Source organism: Colletes latitarsis, chromosome 8 (genome assembly GCF_051014445.1).
Source record: "Colletes latitarsis isolate SP2378_abdomen chromosome 8, iyColLati1, whole genome shotgun sequence".
Lineage (NCBI taxonomy): Eukaryota > Metazoa > Arthropoda > Insecta > Hymenoptera > Colletidae > Colletes > Colletes latitarsis.
The window spans coordinates 290,340-312,893 of record NC_135141.1 but is presented as its reverse complement, the minus strand read 5'-3'; the positions used below and the strand labels follow the sequence as shown (position 1 = coordinate 312,893).

The window sequence follows — 22,554 nt, the reverse complement described above, 5'->3', positions numbered from 1 at the left end:
CTGTCGTATACAGGAGTCACGTGATCTGCCAAACAGTCGTACACATGAAATCTTTGCATATAAATTATATGTTAATAACGCGCTTCTGAGACATGCTACATAGCCTATGTCCGTCCTAGAGTATGCAGGCATAACGTGTCAAAATTTGAGAAAGATCGGCTCAATAGGTCTTGAGTTTTACGCGAACATAAAAATCGGCTCTCTCTTTATATAATAGTACTCGTGGCGTGCCTTTGGCACGCCCTCGCTGCCAGACCCTCCGGACGGGTCGCCCTTACGGGCGGCGCACAATGCGCGCACCAGTGACATCACAACTTTTGAACGACTGAACTTTCGCATGGACAGAATTTCATGTCAACCAAATGATTTATTTCCTTGTATTAACTTTAAAATCACAATAAATCTCGAGGTGTTTTACTTACATTTCGATTTCTATTGCAAGATCGATGTTAAAGTAAACAATCAAAACAAAGAAATGTTTTGTTTCAATTGGTTTTCTGTTATGTCACCATTTTTTCATTGCAATGCTTTATGATACACTACGTTTTTTATTTTGTTTTCTGCCGCATAGACAAACACAGCTGATGGTTTTCCAACGCGAGGACAGGCGACATACAATTGACCATGCGAGAAGCATGGATTTTCAACATTAATGCCGTAAACACTCAATGACTGCCCTTGTGATTTGTTTATTGTCATTGCGAATGCAAGCCGCACCGGAAATTGCAAGCGTTTTAAGTCGAATGGCATGTCGATCGGAGTAATTGGAATGCGTGGTATCAAAACGTCTTCACCTTTGTACTTTCCTGTAAGAATTGTTGCTTCGATGAGGTTGTTCATCAGTTTCTTCACCGCAAGCCGAATGTCATTACAAAGACGTGGTTGATTGATACTTCGCAACATCATGATTACCGATCCGACTTTCAATTGGAGATTATGCGGCGGCAATCCGAGCAATTCCAGCGAGTTTAAAAATTCGGTTGGATAGTTCACGACATCATCTTGGCTAGTAACGGAATCGACCGATTTGTACATCATCAAGTCGCCAGCAATTTCAGTTTGAATCGTGATATCCAATTTGTCGACATCAATGTTTTTCGCAGCTAATATAGTGAACTTGCAAAAATTGACGGGGAATTGAATGTAGGCAGTCGAAATGTCAACGGGGATTTTGCCATTGCCAATGTCCAGCAATTGGTTTGAAAATACTTCTCCAAATTGGTCATTCAGTAACTTGACTCGCATGTTCATACTTAATTGGATGGTCATTACGTATTTCCACAAAACGGACGACTTCAAACATGCATTCAGTTCATCGGCTGGCGTTGAGCTTGGAATCACTTCAAAAGAAATTTAGTCGATTGCGACACAATGTATGGTCAATATAATCAATTCTAAACAAATTTTGTCGATTGCGACACAATAAAGTAAAATAAAAATAAGAATAATATTGGAAATTTGTCGGAAACCAACATAGTACACAAGAGGGCGAGGACAACAGGATGGGTAGGTTTAGCAAATGATACCATAAGGTCAATATGAGCCAATAATGGTGAATATCCGCGTCCGCGACGCATATTAATACCGCCCGCGCAACACCTTACATGCGAGAAACTTGTGCATCTGGCGGTGGCCGCGGTAGGTGACGCCGTCGTGGATTTTACTTGCGAGGAACTCGCTACGTAGCATTGTCCATCTGGGCGTGACCGCGGTAGGTGACGCCGTCGTGGCCCTCTCGCGGCGGTCGCGGTGTGAGTAGTCTCATCTCTTCCCGAATTTCCATGTTTCCGAGAAACATTTCCAATTTATTTTAATGTAAAAACCTGATTCGGACTACAACGAACATTTTAAAAAAAAAATTAGCCAGATCGGTTCAGCCGTTCTCCCGTGATGTCGTGACCAACGAACAGCATTTGAGTTTTATTATATAGATTGCAAGGGTCGATTATAATCATTTTTTATGAATAGATATACCCCGGAAATCCTACCCAGTTTGGAGAAAAAAATTCGAGAAGGTGTGAAATTTTTCAACACAATTAAAAAATTTTAAATCGTCCTAAAAAAATTATTTCTGATTGCAGGGACCAATTATAATAATTTTTGGTCGATAGACATACCCTCGAAATCGTAACCATTTTCGAGAAAAAAATTCCTTACCGAAAATATAATTTCAGGCGAAAAATGCTTCCCGTAAATTTTATGTTTGAATCTTTAAAACACCATAACTTCTGAACGGATCGGACGATTTTAATGTTAAAAAAGCCAAACGCCGCGTATTTTAGTGTAGAATATGTAACAATTATAAAAATATTGGAAAGGTTGTCCTTGGTCCCGTAATGTTAGAAAACCCCCATAAAAATGGTCCAATTTTCAACTTAGATAGCCATAACTCCTATAATAGTGAATATATTTCAATGAAACTTTTTTCTCAAGTAGAGCCCATAGGTACCTACAAAAAAGTATTAAACAACTTTTCTGTAGGACGTCAAGCGAAATTATTAAAAATCAAAAACGAATTTTTAAGAAAAATCAACAGGGGATAGGTAGGTAGGTAGGTAGGTGCCTAAATTTTTCGGCCAAAATGAAAAGTCTCAAATCGTTCTGGAAAAATTATTTGCGGTTGCGGGGGTCAATTACAATCATTTTACCCCCGAAATCTTGCGCATTTTACCGACGGAATAATTACTTTTTAACGAAGTCGCCATCAACAAATTAGAAAATTATTTTCTTCTATCTATTGTAATTAAGAGTAAAATTTAAGAAGAAATAAACGGCTTAATCGTATAAGGCGACTAAGCGAAAATAAATTCAACTTGCACCGATTATTTTCCATTTGCCCAGCGTTCCTTCCCTCGAGATCCGGACGAGGTTAGGTTAGGCGAGGTGTTTAAACCTCCTCCCCTTAAAACACATTGCTTTAACAGTATAATAAAAAATACTTAACTGTCCAATTACATCTACTCTTACATCCAATGAAATCTACTTTAATATCCAAAGAAAATAACTAAAAAATCATTTCAAGTTCCACGTTACCCTCTTTTTAATACTTCTTTATTTATTTATTTATTTACGGGTTTCTACACCCTTTGTTGATATAATACAGTTGCATAATATGTATAAAAGTCACATTAATTGCGTATAATATGAGATGCAGTGCGTACAACACTAATGACATGCTATTTGAAGGAATACGGAGAACTGTTAAAGAAGTCCATATGCTGGCTAAACTGGTTAGCTTGGATATATGGTTAATACAATTATTGAAAAATGTTAGAATATAGAATAATTCCATATTTATACGTAGTTATTGATGATTTTATAAACAAACAACATATCATATATAGTTCTACGTTGTACTTTTCTAAGAAAATAAATTTTTCACGTGAAATTTTCTGCATAAACTTCTTAAATAACTTTATTCTTGGTAAAAAAAAGAAACAACAACAACACCAAGCTGTAGTAAGAATGTTGAATAAGCATCACATGAAAGACTACTTACTTTTTAATACAGAAAAGTATTAATAAGAAAGAATTTAGAAGTAATATATGAAAGATGAATTGTGGTCTGGTTAGGTCTGGGTTAAGTTAATAAAAGAAGGATAGACTTTTCAAATTTCAAATAGAGAAAGAAAGAAAATGAAGATAAGCCAAATGAAGAAGGGGATGACGAACCTATTTACCCTCTGAAAAAATAGATACAATAATAAAGAGAGACAAATTTTTTTAATCTGTGTAATCTCGAAATTCAGAGATAAAAAATAAGAAAGAATGTTTAACCAAATGTATTACCAAAAGTAGTTGACTTAATTGATATTGGCAACTTCGTCTTCATTGATTTTTCACTTATCTTACAACAGAATTAACTAATTCTGATATAGATTTATTAGATAATTTAGATTAACAGAACATTTTACAAAAGATTACTTTAGAAAAGTATTCAAATTACATGAAAAAGAAGATATCAAGGTAAAGAGGTTTGAAAATTTAGTATAGAAAAAATATAATAAGATATTTAAGATAATCGACAAATGATACTTATAAGTGATTGGGGGACATCCCAATCACTTTTTTTGTAAAAATGAAACGAATTTCGAATTTTTGGTCATAGAAAATGAAAATATAAAGGCACGAAGAGGACTGTTTTTATGCAAAATAAATTAAATTATTATTATGATTTTTATCTTCTAAAGTGTGATAAAACTGCAAGATAAAAGATGAATAAGTTCCAAGTCCCTAAAATTTTCCAAATCATAGATTTAAAAATGATTTAGATATTTACATGATTTTAGTGTGGGTTTATATTTATACAAGTATATAAATATCTAAATGGGCAAGTTAAAGAACGATATACATGTTGATAGTATAACAATATCCCTTTATTCCTCATAAAAATTCACAACTGAATTCCTTTTATTCCATTCTTAAAAAATCCATCCCAAAATCTATTTTATCAAAGCTAGTAATAAATTATTTGAACAAGGTGATAACAGATTTAAAATATTTAATAAAATTTAAATATCAGAGACTGATAATATTAATACTATTTCGACTACTCTTATTTGATTTTAATATTAATTATAGATACTTTGATTATTGATTTATTAAAACATAAGTTAACTAAAAGTCCCAGTAGATTATAATTATATTTTAAAGAGCATGAATTAGCATAGAATTTCATAAAAAATTTGACGAGTGACAGAAGTAACTTGAATAATCTGAATTTTCTAGCTTATACTATATCTTTGGATATGGAATCGCAGATTCATTTTATTAGTGGTGTGACTAATAATATTAAGTTCTATGTTATCCAACTATTATTTTTATTAATAAATGATAGTACTGATAGTACTGATGATTTACTCAGACTCGTTAAAGTAAGTGGGCCAAGTGGGTGAAGAATATTAAGATAGATAGATAGATATTGGTAAAAATATCCTTCTTGTCTTTATATAGGAAATCTTTAATATTAAAAATAAACTCTTTCTGTAAAATCATCATACTTATCATCATAATTTTTAAAATTAAAGTCAACGCATCTAATAATGAAAGGAGAAACTGACTTTATATCTTGTGTATCGGATTGTTATAGAGTTAGATTCTTTTACCGATGAATTATGAACAAACTGAACTCAAGTATTTTATAGGACTTGTCAAGAACGTTTTTTTCTTTTTTCATGCATTTATTTTTACTTTTGAAGTATGGAAAATAAAACTTACAGAGGCTTTGTTTACTTAAATGTTAAAACTTACCTTTTGTAAAAATCGGCGATATCGACTGTATAAATCGCCTTACGTTCGTGCCCGTAAGTGAGGTAGAGTACGTGCTCGATTTAGGTTATGTAAGTAAATTTCACGTGCTACTCTCACGACGAAAGTTTCGTGTATTTCGTGAGCAGCATCCCATGCTTGTCGCCAAATTGAAGTGTCCTTGAATTCGGAAGACTGGTTACGTGTGAATCTTGGTTGATCGTCTACCTTCAACTTCATTAATAACAACTCGTGGATACAGGTGTTACGTCGGGATTCCGTCGACATTTGTAAAAGAGAATTTCCCTATACAGGGATGCTTGTCCCCTACAACACGGCATCATATCCCCTATAACACGCTTTCGCTCTAACACGATAAGAAAATTGCGAAAACATAAAACTTTGTACAGCACTGGATAACATGATTTTTGCTTAACATATTTAAAACCTAAATTACCTTAAAGTAATGACGCGAAAGAATAATGAAAGAAATATAGTGGCTTTACATGAAAAAATATATTATTAGAAATTATAATTTATTAAATTAAGGTTGCGTTAAATTAAAATAATATTTTTTGTGTTTTTTTGTTTTTTTCTTTTCTGTTACACATACATACACACATACATACATACATGCATACATATACAGGGTGTTCGGCCACCCTTGGGAAAAATATTAATGGGAGATTCTAGAGGCCAAAATAAGACGAAAATCAAGAATACCAATTTGTTGATGGTGGCTTCGTTAAAAAGTTATTAACGTTTAAAGTTCCGCCAATACTGAATTTTTTCTCGAAAGTGGGTAAGATTTCGGGAGTATGTCTATTCACCGAAAATGATTATAATTTACCTCCGCAACCGAAAATAATTTTTCCAGAACGATTTGAAACTTTTCAATTTCGCCGACAAAATTTAGGCACCTACCTACCTACCTACCTATCCCCTGTTGATTTTTCTTAAAAATTCGTTTTTGATTTTTAATAATTTCGCTTGACGTCCTACAGAAAAGTTGTTTAATACTTTTTTGTAGGTACCTATGGGCTCTACTTGAGAAAAAAGTTTCATTGAAATATATTCACTATTATAGGAGTTATGGCTATCTAAGTTGAAAATTGGACCATTTTTATGGGGGTTTTCTAACATTACGGGGCCAAGGAACAACCTTTCCAATATTTTTACAATTGTTACATATTCTACACTAAAATACGCGGCGTTTGGCTTTTTTAACATTAAAATCGTCCAATCCGTTCAGAAGTTATGGTGTTTTAAAGATTCAAACATAAAATTTACGGGAAGCATTTTTCGCCTGAAATTATATTTTCGGTAAGGAATTTTTTTCTCGAAAATGGTTACGATTTCGAGGGTATGTCTATCGACCAAAAATTATTATAATTGGTCCCTGCAATCAGAAATAATTTTTTTAGAACGATTTAAAATTTTTTAATTTTGTTGAAAAACTTCACACCTTCTCGAATTTTTTTCTCCAAACTGGGTAGGATTTCCGGGGTATATCTATTCATAAAAAATGATTATAATCGACCCTTGCAATCGGAAATAATTTTTTTAGAACGATTTGAAAAATTTTTTTTTCGCCGAGAAATTTCACCACCTACCCGAATTTTTTTCTCGAAGGAGGGTAGGATTGTCGGGGATATGTGTATTCATAAAAAATGATTGTAATTGACCCCCGAATTGGCAACCGAAAATAATTTTTCCAAAACGATTTGAAATTTTTTAATTTAATTGTTAATAACGTTTTAACGAAGCCTCCATCAACAAATTGGTATTCTTGATTTTCGTCTTATTTTGGCCTCTAGAATCTCCCATTAAAATTTTTCCCAGGGGTGGTCGAACACCCTGTATACATAGAAAAATTAAATTGCTTATGTAGAATGTGAGAAAGCGATCTATATGTGTTTGATATAAAATGGGTCGTTGAGATGCGCGTCATTCACATCGTTGACGGTTTTGTTTCTTTCGTCTTGGGGACGCCTTCTCGCGACGTTTCTCGTATGTTACGTTTTGATTTGCATTACGAGCTGCAACAGCCTGCTTGCGCTCATTCATATTTATTTAATTATTTCCTGTTATGTTAAATATATTACTTATTTAAACAAATACTGTGTGGTAAATTCTGTCATTGAATTAAAAAAAAATATTCGTTTTTAATAAGTTTTCGGACCATAACTCCCCTCCCTTTTCGAGTGAACTGGCTCTGGGTTAGGTCTCATATAACACGGTTTCAGACAACACGGCATTTTATAGGAACCGATCTACCGTGTTATAGGAGGGTTTCAAACTGTATTTCGTTTATTTAATGAAGTTTAATCCTCCTCCGGGGGCGGCGGAGCGGAGACAGTGTGTCGCGTGAATGGGAATTCGGAAGAAAAATCATAGCTTCTAAAGAATTCCAGTCAATTTTCGACCTAAGACCTCTTACACTTTTTTTTTAAAGAGAATACAAAGATACAACAAACAAATCGATTATATATTTAAAATTATATATTTTTGTTAAAAAAAAATTGAAACGACCTTGATTTTTTGTTGAATAAAAACTGTTTTGCTAATTTCTACTATTGCAATTTCTTGTCAAGTGTTGTCATTTCTGTGTAACTTTTGTTCGAAAAGTTTTTTGATTGGTTTAGAGGAAGTGTCTGAAATCAGAGGTGCCAGAAGTGCACCGAAGGCATAGTGTGCTCTCTCACGCGTACGTGAGCTCGTAATGTTTCGGAAAGTCGACAAAGGCAAACTGACGCTGCCCGAAGTAATTTCGGACCGCCTCGTGAGAGTCGAGAGAGAAAGGCTCACATTTGCCTTCTCGCTCTTAACAACTGAAATCCGACCTCCCGTCAACGGCATACGATTTGGAATCTCGAGTCGAGATTCTCGACTGACTGCCCAGGCATTTTTACTTTCCGACGCACATGACGATGTAGGCGCACATAAGCAAAGTACGTAAGTAGTTTGAAAAAGAAATTTTGTAAAATTTATTTTACGAAAATAAATGGGTTTTAAAACCCCCTGATCATATTTTAATTATTGAAAAAAAAAAGAAATTTTTTTCTTATTATTATTCTTATATGTGAGCGTAACATATGTATATTATTAATACGATTTTTCAAAATCAATAGTTTAAGATTGAAAATTAATAAATTAAAATGAGAATCCACTCTTTGCCAGTATCGTGCACGCTGTGGGATTTTTCAATAAGAAGAGTTATTATCTTATTTTTATAACATAAACAAAACTTAGTAGTAGAATTAATAGTTGCAGAAATTAATTAATAATGATTTTCCTCGATATGTTTTTAGATAACCGTATAATTATCAATTTGTTATGACGAACTAAATATATATTAACTAGTTTGATTTGGCTTAACTTTGCATAAAAAAATAATTGTATCGATCCATCAAAATTAATAACGTGCACCACCAAACCGTTTAAACCACAAAAGAAAAGTGATCCCGTTTACCAGTTTAATACAAAGTATGGGTTGGATTAAAAATTTTAAAAGGACATAGTCGAATACAAAACATAGCGTTTCATTTTCATCAGAACAGTAACATGAGTTAGCAGGTAATGTCATAAAACTGTTTTACCCGGTTATACCCCTTTTTACCTCAAGTATAAGGTAAAAAGTACGAGGTACGACTATCCGAAAATCGTTCACATTTTATCAATGTAAATGAAGCGGTCATTCCATTCCACCATCATCATCATTAAATAGAAAATAATTTCTGTAATTTCTGTGAAAACAGAACTTTCGTTAGATGCACGTGGTGCTTGAAATTTTTATGTTTTGACTGTTTTTACGAAAAGTACCATCCAGATTCATGTACTTCGTACATTGAAAATAACATATTATGTTATAAATGTAATTTTGGTTAAATTCAACTTAAAAAAAAAGAAATATTCGAAGGGCATACAAAAATATAATGTCACATGTTATGTGTACATGATTGTACGAAAATATGATTGAAAAAATAAAAAAAAGATTTCTTCTACCAGGGTTCGAATCTGCAGAGCAAAAGAAGAAGCTCGAACTTGCAGGCAAACACCTTATCACTCACGGCCACGCTGATTAGTGGTGAATAGAATATAGTTCTATTTCTGAAAATAGTACCTGTAATAACTTTAATAATACATATCTTAAAGTAAAACCTAACCCAAAACCGGGTACCATTCCAACTTTTCCTTGTTAGAACCGAGTTTTCAATTTGTCTTAGCGAAAAAAACAGCTGGTTAATAACCTGCTTACCTGTTTTCAATTACCAAACATTTATTTCTCAATTAACCCTTTGCGAGTGAGACCATTTTGCAGATTATTCTGAAACATTTGTGGTATTCGTTTTCAATGCGATTTAAGTAAGCATGTAATGTATAAGATTTCATCTCATTTAATTTTTTCTTTTCTAGAGAAGGCAGAGAACAAATTTATTTAATTTTTTTTTACAGAAAATTTAATTCTTGCCAAGATTTATATGAAACATTTAAAAGATTTTTCATAAATCTTTTAAATCCTATGGATCGGAAGGAACAACTACAAAACAAGAGGTAAAAAATTTTTCAAATCGTTCTAAAAAAATTATTTTCGGTTGTGAGGGTAAATTGCAATAATTTTTGGTCATTACACATACCCCCGAGATCCTACGCATTTTCGAGAAAAAAATTCCTTACCGAAAATCTAATTAGGTGACAGAGAAACAAAAAATTCAATTCAAATCGTTTTGGAAAAATTATTTTCGGTTGCGGGGGTCAATTACAATCATTTTTGGTAATTGTGACCAAATGACACATACCCTCGAAATCCTACCCACTTTCTAGAAAAAAATTCGAGAAGGTGTGAAATTTTTCGACGAAATTAAAATATTTCAAATCGTTCTGAAAAAAATATTGTTAGCTGTGGGGGTCAATTACAATCATTTTTGGTGACTAGACATACCCCAGAAATCCTACCCACTTTCTAGAAAAAAATTCGAGAAGGTGTGAAAACGGTTGTTCGACGGGAAAACAAATTCAATTCAAATCGTTTTGGAAAAATTATTTGCGGTTGCGGGGGTCAATTACAATCATTTTACCCCCGAAATCTTGCGCATTTTACCGACGGAATAATTACTTTTTAACGAAGTCGCCATCAACAAATTAGAAAATTATTTTCTTCTATCTATTGTAATTAAGAGTAAAATTTAAGAAGAAATAAACGGCTTAATCGTATAAGGCGACTAAGCGAAAATAAATTCAACTTGCACCGATTATTTTCCATTTGCCCAGCGTTCCTTCCCTCGAGATCCGGACGAGGTTAGGTTAGGCGAGGTGTTTAAACCTCCTCCCCTTAAAACACATTGCTTTAACAGTATAATAAAAAATACTTAACTGTCCAATTACATCTACTCTTACATCCAATGAAATCTACTTTAATATCCAAAGAAAATAACTAAAAAATCATTTCAAGTTCCACGTTACCCTCTTTTTAATACTTCTTTATTTATTTATTTATTTACGGGTTTCTACACCCTTTGTTGATATAATACAGTTGCATAATATGTATAAAAGTCACATTAATTGCGTATAATATGAGATGCAGTGCGTACAACACTAATGACATGCTATTTGAAGGAATACGGAGAACTGTTAAAGAAGTCCATATGCTGGCTAAACTGGTTAGCTTGGATATATGGTTAATACAATTATTGAAAAATGTTAGAATATAGAATAATTCCATATTTATACGTAGTTATTGATGATTTTATAAACAAACAACATATCATATATAGTAGTTCTACGTTGTACTTTTCTAAGAAAATAAATTTTTCACGTGAAATTTTCTGCATAAACTTCTTAAATAACTTTATTCTTGGTAAAAAAAAGAAACAACAACAACACCAAGCTGTAGTAAGAATGTTGAATAAGCATCACATGAAAGACTACTTACTTTTTAATACAGAAAAGTATTAATAAGAAAGAATTTAGAAGTAATATATGAAAGATGAATTGTGGTCTGGTTAGGTCTGGGTTAAGTTAATAAAAGAAGGATAGACTTTTCAAATTTCAAATAGAGAAAGAAAGAAAATGAAGATAAGCCAAATGAAGAAGGGGATGACGAACCTATTTACCCTCTGAAAAAATAGATACAATAATAAAGAGAGACAAATTTTTTTAATCTGTGTAATCTCGAAATTCAGAGATAAAAAATAAGAAAGAATGTTTAACCAAATGTATTACCAAAAGTAGTTGACTTAATTGATATTGGCAACTTCGTCTTCATTGATTTTTCACTTATCTTACAACAGAATTAACTAATTCTGATATAGATTTATTAGATAATTTAGATTAACAGAACATTTTACAAAAGATTACTTTAGAAAAGTATTCAAATTACATGAAAAAGAAGATATCAAGGTAAAGAGGTTTGAAAATTTAGTATAGAAAAAATATAATAAGATATTTAAGATAATCGACAAATGATACTTATAAGTGATTGGGGGACATCCCAATCACTTTTTTTGTAAAAATGAAACGAATTTCGAATTTTTGGTCATAGAAAATGAAAATATAAAGGCACGAAGAGGACTGTTTTTATGCAAAATAAATTAAATTATTATTATGATTTTTATCTTCTAAAGTGTGATAAAACTGCAAGATAAAAGATGAATAAGTTCCAAGTCCCTAAAATTTTCCAAATCATAGATTTAAAAATGATTTAGATATTTACATGATTTTAGTGTAGGTTTATATTTATACAAGTATATAAATATCTAAATGGGCAAGTTAAAGAACGATATACATGTTGATAGTATAACAATATCCCTTTATTCCTCATAAAAATTCACAACTGAATTCCTTTTATTCCATTCTTAAAAAATCCATCCCAAAATCTATTTTATCAAAGCTAGTAATAAATTATTTGAACAAGGTGATAACAGATTTAAAATATTTAATAAAATTTAAATATCAGAGACTGATAATATTAATACTATTTCGACTACTCTTATTTGATTTTAATATTAATTATAGATACTTTGATTATTGATTTATTAAAACATAAGTTAACTAAAAGTCCCAGTAGATTATAATTATATTTTAAAGAGCATGAATTAGCATAGAATTTCATAAAAAATTTGACGAGTGACAGAAGTAACTTGAATAATCTGAATTTTCTAGCTTATACTATATCTTTGGATATGGAATCGCAGATTCATTTTATTAGTGGTGTGACTAATAATATTAAGTTCTATGTTATCCAACTATTATTTTTATTAATAAATGATAGTACTGATAGTACTGATGATTTACTCAGACTCGTTAAAGTAAGTGGGCCAAGTGGGTGAAGAATATTAAGATAGATAGATAGATATTGGTAAAAATATCCTTCTTGTCTTTATATAGGAAATCTTTAATATTAAAAATAAACTCTTTCTGTAAAATCATCATACTTATCATCATAATTTATAAAATTAAAGTCAACGCATCTAATAATGAAAGGAGAAACTGACTTTATATCTTGTGTATCGGATTGTTATAGAGTTAGATTCTTTTACCGATGAATTATGAACAAACTGAACTCAAGTATTTTATAGGACTTGTCAAGAACGTTTTTTTCTTTTTTCATGCATTTATTTTTACTTTTGAAGTATGGAAAATAAAACTTACAGAGGCTTTGTTTACTTAAATGTTAAAACTTACCTTTTGTAAAAATCGGCGATATCGACTGTATAAATCGCCTTACGTTCGTGCCCGTAAGTGAGGTAGAGTACGTGCTCGATTTAGGTTATGTAAGTAAATTTCACGTGCTACTCTCACGACGAAAGTTTCGTGTATTTCGTGAGCAGCATCCCATGCTTGTCGCCAAATTGAAGTGTCCTTGAATTCGGAAGACTGGTTACGTGTGAATCTTGGTTGATCGTCTACCTTCAACTTCATTAATAACAACTCGTGGATACAGGTGTTACGTCGGGATTCCGTCGACATTTGTAAAAGAGAATTTCCCTATACAGGGATGCTTGTCCCCTACAACACGGCATCATATCCCCTATAACACGCTTTCGCTCTAACACGATAAGAAAATTGCGAAAACATAAAACTTTGTACAGCACTGGATAACATGATTTTTGCTTAACATATTTAAAACCTAAATTACCTTAAAGTAATGACGCGAAAGAATAATGAAAGAAATATAGTGGCTTTACATGAAAAAATATATTATTAGAAATTATAATTTATTAAATTAAGGTTGCGTTAAATTAAAATAATATTTTTTGTGTTTTTTTGTTTTTTTCTTTTCTGTTACACATACATACACACATACATACATACATGCATACATATACAGGGTGTTCGGCCACCCTTGGGAAAAATATTAATGGGAGATTCTAGAGGCCAAAATAAGACGAAAATCAAGAATACCAATTTGTTGATGGTGGCTTCGTTAAAAAGTTATTAACGTTTAAAGTTCCGCCAATACTGAATTTTTTCTCGAAAGTGGGTAAGATTTCGGGAGTATGTCTATTCACCGAAAATGATTATAATTTACCTCCGCAACCGAAAATAATTTTTCCAGAACGATTTGAAACTTTTCAATTTCGCCGACAAAATTTAGGCACCTACCTACCTACCTACCTATCCCCTGTTGATTTTTCTTAAAAATTCGTTTTTGATTTTTAATAATTTCGCTTGACGTCCTACAGAAAAGTTGTTTAATACTTTTTTGTAGGTACCTATGGGCTCTACTTGAGAAAAAAGTTTCATTGAAATATATTCACTATTATAGGAGTTATGGCTATCTAAGTTGAAAATTGGACCATTTTTATGGGGGTTTTCTAACATTACGGGGCCAAGGAACAACCTTTCCAATATTTTTACAATTGTTACATATTCTACACTAAAATACGCGGCGTTTGGCTTTTTTAACATTAAAATCGTCCAATCCGTTCAGAAGTTATGGTGTTTTAAAGATTCAAACATAAAATTTACGGGAAGCATTTTTCGCCTGAAATTATATTTTCGGTAAGGAATTTTTTTCTCGAAAATGGTTACGATTTCGAGGGTATGTCTATCGACCAAAAATTATTATAATTGGTCCCTGCAATCAGAAATAATTTTTTTAGAACGATTTAAAATTTTTTAATTTTGTTGAAAAACTTCACACCTTCTCGAATTTTTTTCTCCAAACTGGGTAGGATTTCCGGGGTATATCTATTCATAAAAAATGATTATAATCGACCCTTGCAATCGGAAATAATTTTTTTAGAACGATTTGAAAAATTTTTTTTTCGCCGAGAAATTTCACCACCTACCCGAATTTTTTTCTCGAAGGAGGGTAGGATTGTCGGGGATATGTGTATTCATAAAAAATGATTGTAATTGACCCCCGAATTGGCAACCGAAAATAATTTTTCCAAAACGATTTGAAATTTTTTAATTTAATTGTTAATAACGTTTTAACGAAGCCTCCATCAACAAATTGGTATTCTTGATTTTCGTCTTATTTTGGCCTCTAGAATCTCCCATTAAAATTTTTCCCAGGGGTGGTCGAACACCCTGTATACATAGAAAAATTAAATTGCTTATGTAGAATGTGAGAAAGCGATCTATATGTGTTTGATATAAAATGGGTCGTTGAGATGCGCGTCATTCACATCGTTGACGGTTTTGTTTCTTTCGTCTTGGGGACGCCTTCTCGCGACGTTTCTCGTATGTTACGTTTTGATTTGCATTACGAGCTGCAACAGCCTGCTTGCGCTCATTCATATTTATTTAATTATTTCCTGTTATGTTAAATATATTACTTATTTAAACAAATACTGTGTGGTAAATTCTGTCATTGAATTACAAAAAAATATTCGTTTTTAATAAGTTTTCGGACCATAACTCCCCTCCCTTTTCGAGTGAACTGGCTCTGGGTTAGGTCTCATATAACACGGTTTCAGACAACACGGCATTTTATAGGAACCGATCTACCGTGTTATAGGAGGGTTTCAAACTGTATTTCGTTTATTTAATGAAGTTTAATCCTCCTCCGGGGGCGGCGGAGCGGAGACAGTGTGTCGCGTGAATGGGAATTCGGAAGAAAAATCATAGCTTCTAAAGAATTCCAGTCAATTTTCGACCTAAGACCTCTTACACTTTTTTTTTAAAGAGAATACAAAGATACAACAAACAAATCGATTATATATTTAAAATTATATATTTTTGTTAAAAAAAAATTGAAACGACCTTGATTTTTTGTTGAATAAAAACTGTTTTGCTAATTTCTACTATTGCAATTTCTTGTCAAGTGTTGTCATTTCTGTGTAACTTTTGTTCGAAAAGTTTTTTGATTGGTTTAGAGGAAGTGTCTGAAATCAGAGGTGCCAGAAGTGCACCGAAGGCATAGTGTGCTCTCTCACGCGTACGTGAGCTCGTAATGTTTCGGAAAGTCGACAAAGGCAAACTGACGCTGCCCGAAGTAATTTCGGACCGCCTCGTGAGAGTCGAGAGAGAAAGGCTCACATTTGCCTTCTCGCTCTTAACAACTGAAATCCGACCTCCCGTCAACGGCATACGATTTGGAATCTCGAGTCGAGATTCTCGACTGACTGCCCAGGCATTTTTACTTTCCGACGCACATGACGATGTAGGCGCACATAAGCAAAGTACGTAAGTAGTTTGAAAAAGAAATTTTGTAAAATTTATTTTACGAAAATAAATGGGTTTTAAAACCCCCTGATCATATTTTAATTATTGAAAAAAAAAAAGAAATTTTTTTCTTATTATTATTCTTATATGTGAGCGTAACATATGTATATTATTAATACGATTTTTCAAAATCAATAGTTTAAGATTGAAAATTAATAAATTAAAATGAGAATCCACTCTTTGCCAGTATCGTGCACGCTGTGGGATTTTTCAATAAGAAGAGTTATTATCTTATTTTTATAACATAAACAAAACTTAGTAGTAGAATTAATAGTTGCAGAAATTAATTAATAATGATTTTCCTCGATATGTTTTTAGATAACCGTATAATTATCAATTTGTTATGACGAACTAAATATATATTAACTAGTTTGATTTGGCTTAACTTTGCATAAAAAAATAATTGTATCGATCCATCAAAATTAATAACGTGCACCACCAAACCGTTTAAACCACAAAAGAAAAGTGATCCCGTTTACCAGTTTAATACAAAGTATGGGTTGGATTAAAAATTTTAAAAGGACATAGTCGAATACAAAACATAGCGTTTCATTTTCATCAGAACAGTAACATGAGTTAGCAGGTAATGTCATAAAACTGTTTTACCCGGTTATACCCCTTTTTACCTCAAGTATAAGGTAAAAAGTACGAGGTACGACTATCCGAAAATCGTTCACATTTTATCAATGTAAATGAAGCGGTCATTCCATTCCACCATCATCATCATTAAATAGAAAATAATTTCTGTAATTTCTGTGAAAACAGAACTTTCGTTAGATGCACGTGGTGCTTGAAATTTTTATGTTTTGACTGTTTTTACGAAAAGTACCATCCAGATTCATGTACTTCGTACATTGAAAATAACATATTATGTTATAAATGTAATTTTGGTTAAATTCAACTTAAAAAAAAAGAAATATTCGAAGGGCATACAAAAATATAATGTCACATGTTATGTGTACATGATTGTACGAAAATATGATTGAAAAAATAAAAAAAAGATTTCTTCTACCAGGGTTCGAATCTGCAGAGCAAAAGAAGAAGCTCGAACTTGCAGGCAAACACCTTATCACTCACGGCCACGCTGATTAGTGGTGAATAGAATATAGTTCTATTTCTGAAAATAGTACCTGTAATAACTTTAATAATACATATCTTAAAGTAAAACCTAACCCAAAACCGGGTACCATTCCAACTTTTCCTTGTTAGAACCGAGTTTTCAATTTGTCTTAGCGAAAAAAACAGCTGGTTAATAACCTGCTTACCTGTTTTCAATTACCAAACATTTATTTCTCAATTAACCCTTTGCGAGTGAGACCATTTTGCAGATTATTCTGAAACATTTGTGGTATTCGTTTTCAATGCGATTTAAGTAAGCATGTAATGTATAAGATTTCATCTCATTTAATTTTTTCTTTTCTAGAGAAGGCAGAGAACAAATTTATTTAATTTTTTTTTACAGAAAATTTAATTCTTGCCAAGATTTATATGAAACATTTAAAAGATTTTTCATAAATCTTTTAAATCCTATGGATCGGAAGGAACAACTACAAAACAAGAGGTAAAAAATTTTTCAAATCGTTCTAAAAAAATTATTTTCGGTTGTGAGGGTAAATTGCAATAATTTTTGGTCATTACACATACCCCCGAGATCCTACGCATTTTCGAGAAAAAAATTCCTTACCGAAAATCTAATTAGGTGACAGAGAAACAAAAAATTCAATTCAAATCGTTTTGGAAAAATTATTTTCGGTTGCGGGGGTTAATTACAATCATTTTTGGTAATTGTGACCAAATGACACATACCCTCGAAATCCTACCCACTTTCTAGAAAAAAATTCGAGAAGGTGTGAAATTTTTCGACGAAATTAAAATATTTCAAATCGTTCTGAAAAAAATATTGTTAGCTGTGGGGGTCAATTACAATCATTTTTGGTGACTAGACATACCCCAGAAATCCTACCCACTTTCTAGAAAAAAATTCGAGAAGGTGTGAAAACGGTTGTTCGACGGGAAAACAAATTCAATTCAAATCGTTTTGGAAAAATTATTTGCGGTTGCGGGGGTCAATTACAATCATTTTACCCCCGAAATCTTGCGCATTTTACCGACGGAATAATTACTTTTTAACGAAGTCGCCATCAACAAATTAGAAAATTATTTTCTTCTATCTATTGTAATTAAGAGTAAAATTTAAGAAGAAATAAACGGCTTAATCGTATAAGGCGACTAAGCGAAAATAAATTCAACTTGCACCGATTATTTTCCATTTGCCCAGCGTTCCTTCCCTCGAGATCCGGACGAGGTTAGGTTAGGCGAGGTGTTTAAACCTCCTCCCCTTAAAACACATTGCTTTAACAGTATAATAAAAAATACTTAACTGTCCAATTACATCTACTCTTACATCCAATGAAATCTACTTTAATATCCAAAGAAAATAACTAAAAAATCATTTCAAGTTCCACGTTACCCTCTTTTTAATACTTCTTTATTTATTTATTTATTTACGGGTTTCTACACCCTTTGTTGATATAATACAGTTGCATAATATGTATAAAAGTCACATTAATTGCGTATAATATGAGATGCAGTGCGTACAACACTAATGACATGCTATTTGAAGGAATACGGAGAACTGTTAAAGAAGTCCATATGCTGGCTAAACTGGTTAGCTTGGATATATGGTTAATACAATTATTGAAAAATGTTAGAATATAGAATAATTCCATATTTATACGTAGTTATTGATGATTTTATAAACAAACAACATATCATATATAGTAGTTCTACGTTGTACTTTTCTAAGAAAATAAATTTTTCACGTGAAATTTTCTGCATAAACTTCTTAAATAACTTTATTCTTGGTAAAAAAAAGAAACAACAACAACACCAAGCTGTAGTAAGAATGTTGAATAAGCATCACATGAAAGACTACTTACTTTTTAATACAGAAAAGTATTAATAAGAAAGAATTTAGAAGTAATATATGAAAGATGAATTGTGGTCTGGTTAGGTCTGGGTTAAGTTAATAAAAGAAGGATAGACTTTTCAAATTTCAAATAGAGAAAGAAAGAAAATGAAGATAAGCCAAATGAAGAAGGGGATGACGAACCTATTTACCCTCTGAAAAAATAGATACAATAATAAAGAGAGACAAATTTTTTTAATCTGTGTAATCTCGAAATTCAGAGATAAAAAATAAGAAAGAATGTTTAACCAAATGTATTACCAAAAGTAGTTGACTTAATTGATATTGGCAACTTCGTCTTCATTGATTTTTCACTTATCTTACAACAGAATTAACTAATTCTGATATAGATTTATTAGATAATTTAGATTAACAGAACATTTTACAAAAGATTACTTTAGAAAAGTATTCAAATTACATGAAAAAGAAGATATCAAGGTAAAGAGGTTTGAAAATTTAGTATAGAAAAAATATAATAAGATATTTAAGATAATCGACAAATGATACTTATAAGTGATTGGGGGACATCCCAATCACTTTTTTTGTAAAAATGAAACGAATTTCGAATTTTTGGTCATAGAAAATGAAAATATAAAGGCACGAAGAGGACTGTTTTTATGCAAAATAAATTAAATTATTATTATGATTTTTATCTTCTAAAGTGTGATAAAACTGCAAGATAAAAGATGAATAAGTTCCAAGTCCCTAAAATTTTCCAAATCATAGATTTAAAAATGATTTAGATATTTACATGATTTTAGTGTGGGTTTATATTTATACAAGTATATAAATATCTAAATGGGCAAGTTAAAGAACGATATACATGTTGATAGTATAACAATATCCCTTTATTCCTCATAAAAATTCACAACTGAATTCCTTTTATTCCATTCTTAAAAAATCCATCCCAAAATCTATTTTATCAAAGCTAGTAATAAATTATTTGAACAAGGTGATAACAGATTTAAAATATTTAATAAAATTTAAATATCAGAGACTGATAATATTAATACTATTTCGACTACTCTTATTTGATTTTAATATTAATTATAGATACTTTGATTATTGATTTATTAAAACATAAGTTAACTAAAAGTCCCAGTAGATTATAATTATATTTTAAAGAGCATGAATTAGCATAGAATTTCATAAAAAATTTGACGAGTGACAGAAGTAACTTGAATAATCTGAATTTTCTAGCTTATACTATATCTTTGGATATGGAATCGCAGATTCATTTTATTAGTGGTGTGACTAATAATATTAAGTTCTATGTTATCCAACTATTATTTTTATTAATAAATGATAGTACTGATAGTACTGATGATTTACTCAGACTCGTTAAAGTAAGTGGGCCAAGTGGGTGAAGAATATTAAGATAGATAGATAGATATTGGTAAAAATATCCTTCTTGTCTTTATATAGGAAATCTTTAATATTAAAAATAAACTCTTTCTGTAAAATCATCATACTTATCATCATAATTTATAAAATTAAAGTCAACGCATCTAATAATGAAAGGAGAAACTGACTTTATATCTTGTGTATCGGATTGTTATAGAGTTAGATTCTTTTACCGATGAATTATGAACAAACTGAACTCAAGTATTTTATAGGACTTGTCAAGAACGTTTTTTTCTTTTTTCATGCATTTATTTTTACTTTTGAAGTATGGAAAATAAAACTTACAGAGGCTTTGTTTACTTAAATGTTAAAACTTACCTTTTGTAAAAATCGGCGATATCGACTGTATAAATCGCCTTACGTTCGTGCCCGTAAGTGAGGTAGAGTACGTGCTCGATTTAGGTTATGTAAGTAAATTTCACGTGCTACTCTCACGACGAAAGTTTCGTGTATTTCGTGAGCAGCATCCCATGCTTGTCGCCAAATTGAAGTGTCCTTGAATTCGGAAGACTGGTTACGTGTGAATCTTGGTTGATCGTCTACCTTCAACTTCATTAATAACAACTCGTGGATACAGGTGTTACGTCGGGATTCCGTCGACATTTGTAAAAGAGAATTTCCCTATACAGGGATGCTTGTCCCCTACAACACGGCATCATATCCCCTATAACACGCTTTCGCTCTAACACGATAAGAAAATTGCGAAAACATAAAACTTTGTACAGCACTGGATAACATGATTTTTGCTTAACATATTTAAAACCTAAATTACCTTAAAGTAATGACGCGAAAGAATAATGAAAGAAATATAGTGGCTTTACATGAAAAAATATATTATTAGAAATTATAATTTATTAAATTAAGGTTGCGTTAAATTAAAATAATATTTTTTGTGTTTTTTTGTTTTTTTCTTTTCTGTTACACATACATACACACATACATACATACATGCATACATATACAGGGTGTTCGGCCACCCTTGGGAAAAATATTAATGGGAGATTCTAGAGGCCAAAATAAGACGAAAATCAAGAATACCAATTTGTTGATGGTGGCTTCGTTAAAAAGTTATTAACGTTTAAAGTTCCGCCAATACTGAATTTTTTCTCGAAAGTGGGTAAGATTTCGGGAGTATGTCTATTCACCGAAAATGATTATAATTTACCTCCGCAACCGAAAATAATTTTTCCAGAACGATTTGAAACTTTTCAATTTCGCCGACAAAATTTAGGCACCTACCTACCTACCTACCTATCCCCTGTTGATTTTTCTTAAAAATTCGTTTTTGATTTTTAATAATTTCGCTTGACGTCCTACAGAAAAGTTGTTTAATACTTTTTTGTAGGTACCTATGGGCTCTACTTGAGAAAAAAGTTTCATTGAAATATATTCACTATTATAGGAGTTATGGCTATCTAAGTTGAAAATTGGACCATTTTTATGGGGGTTTTCTAACATTACGGGGCCAAGGAACAACCTTTCCAATATTTTTACAATTGTTACATATTCTACACTAAAATACGCGGCGTTTGGCTTTTTTAACATTAAAATCGTCCAATCCGTTCAGAAGTTATGGTGTTTTAAAGATTCAAACATAAAATTTACGGGAAGCATTTTTCGCCTGAAATTATATTTTCGGTAAGGAATTTTTTTCTCGAAAATGGTTACGATTTCGAGGGTATGTCTATCGACCAAAAATTATTATAATTGGTCCCTGCAATCAGAAATAATTTTTTTAGAACGATTTAAAATTTTTTAATTTTGTTGAAAAACTTCACACCTTCTCGAATTTTTTTCTCCAAACTGGGTAGGATTTCCGGGGTATATCTATTCATAAAAAATGATTATAATCGACCCTTGCAATCGGAAATAATTTTTTTAGAACGATTTGAAAAATTTTTTTTTCGCCGAGAAATTTCACCACCTACCCGAATTTTTTTCTCGAAGGAGGGTAGGATTGTCGGGGATATGTGTATTCATAAAAAATGATTGTAATTGACCCCCGAATTGGCAACCGAAAATAATTTTTCCAAAACGATTTGAAATTTTTTAATTTAATTGTTAATAACGTTTTAACGAAGCCTCCATCAACAAATTGGTATTCTTGATTTTCGTCTTATTTTGGCCTCTAGAATCTCCCATTAAAATTTTTCCCAGGGGTGGTCGAACACCCTGTATACATAGAAAAATTAAATTGCTTATGTAGAATGTGAGAAAGCGATCTATATGTGTTTGATATAAAATGGGTCGTTGAGATGCGC

General features: G+C 31.7%; 1 protein-coding gene across 1 annotated transcript; it reads right to left on the bottom strand.

Moving 5' to 3' along the window:
- Positions 1 to 516: 516 nt before the first annotated feature.
- Positions 517 to 1,269, bottom strand: LOC143344502 (uncharacterized). Its single transcript, XM_076770617.1, has one exon. It carries the CDS (start codon positions 1,267 to 1,269, stop codon positions 517 to 519), a length of 753 nt encoding a protein of 250 aa, XP_076626732.1.
- Between the last annotated feature and the right edge of the window lie 21,285 nt (positions 1,270 to 22,554).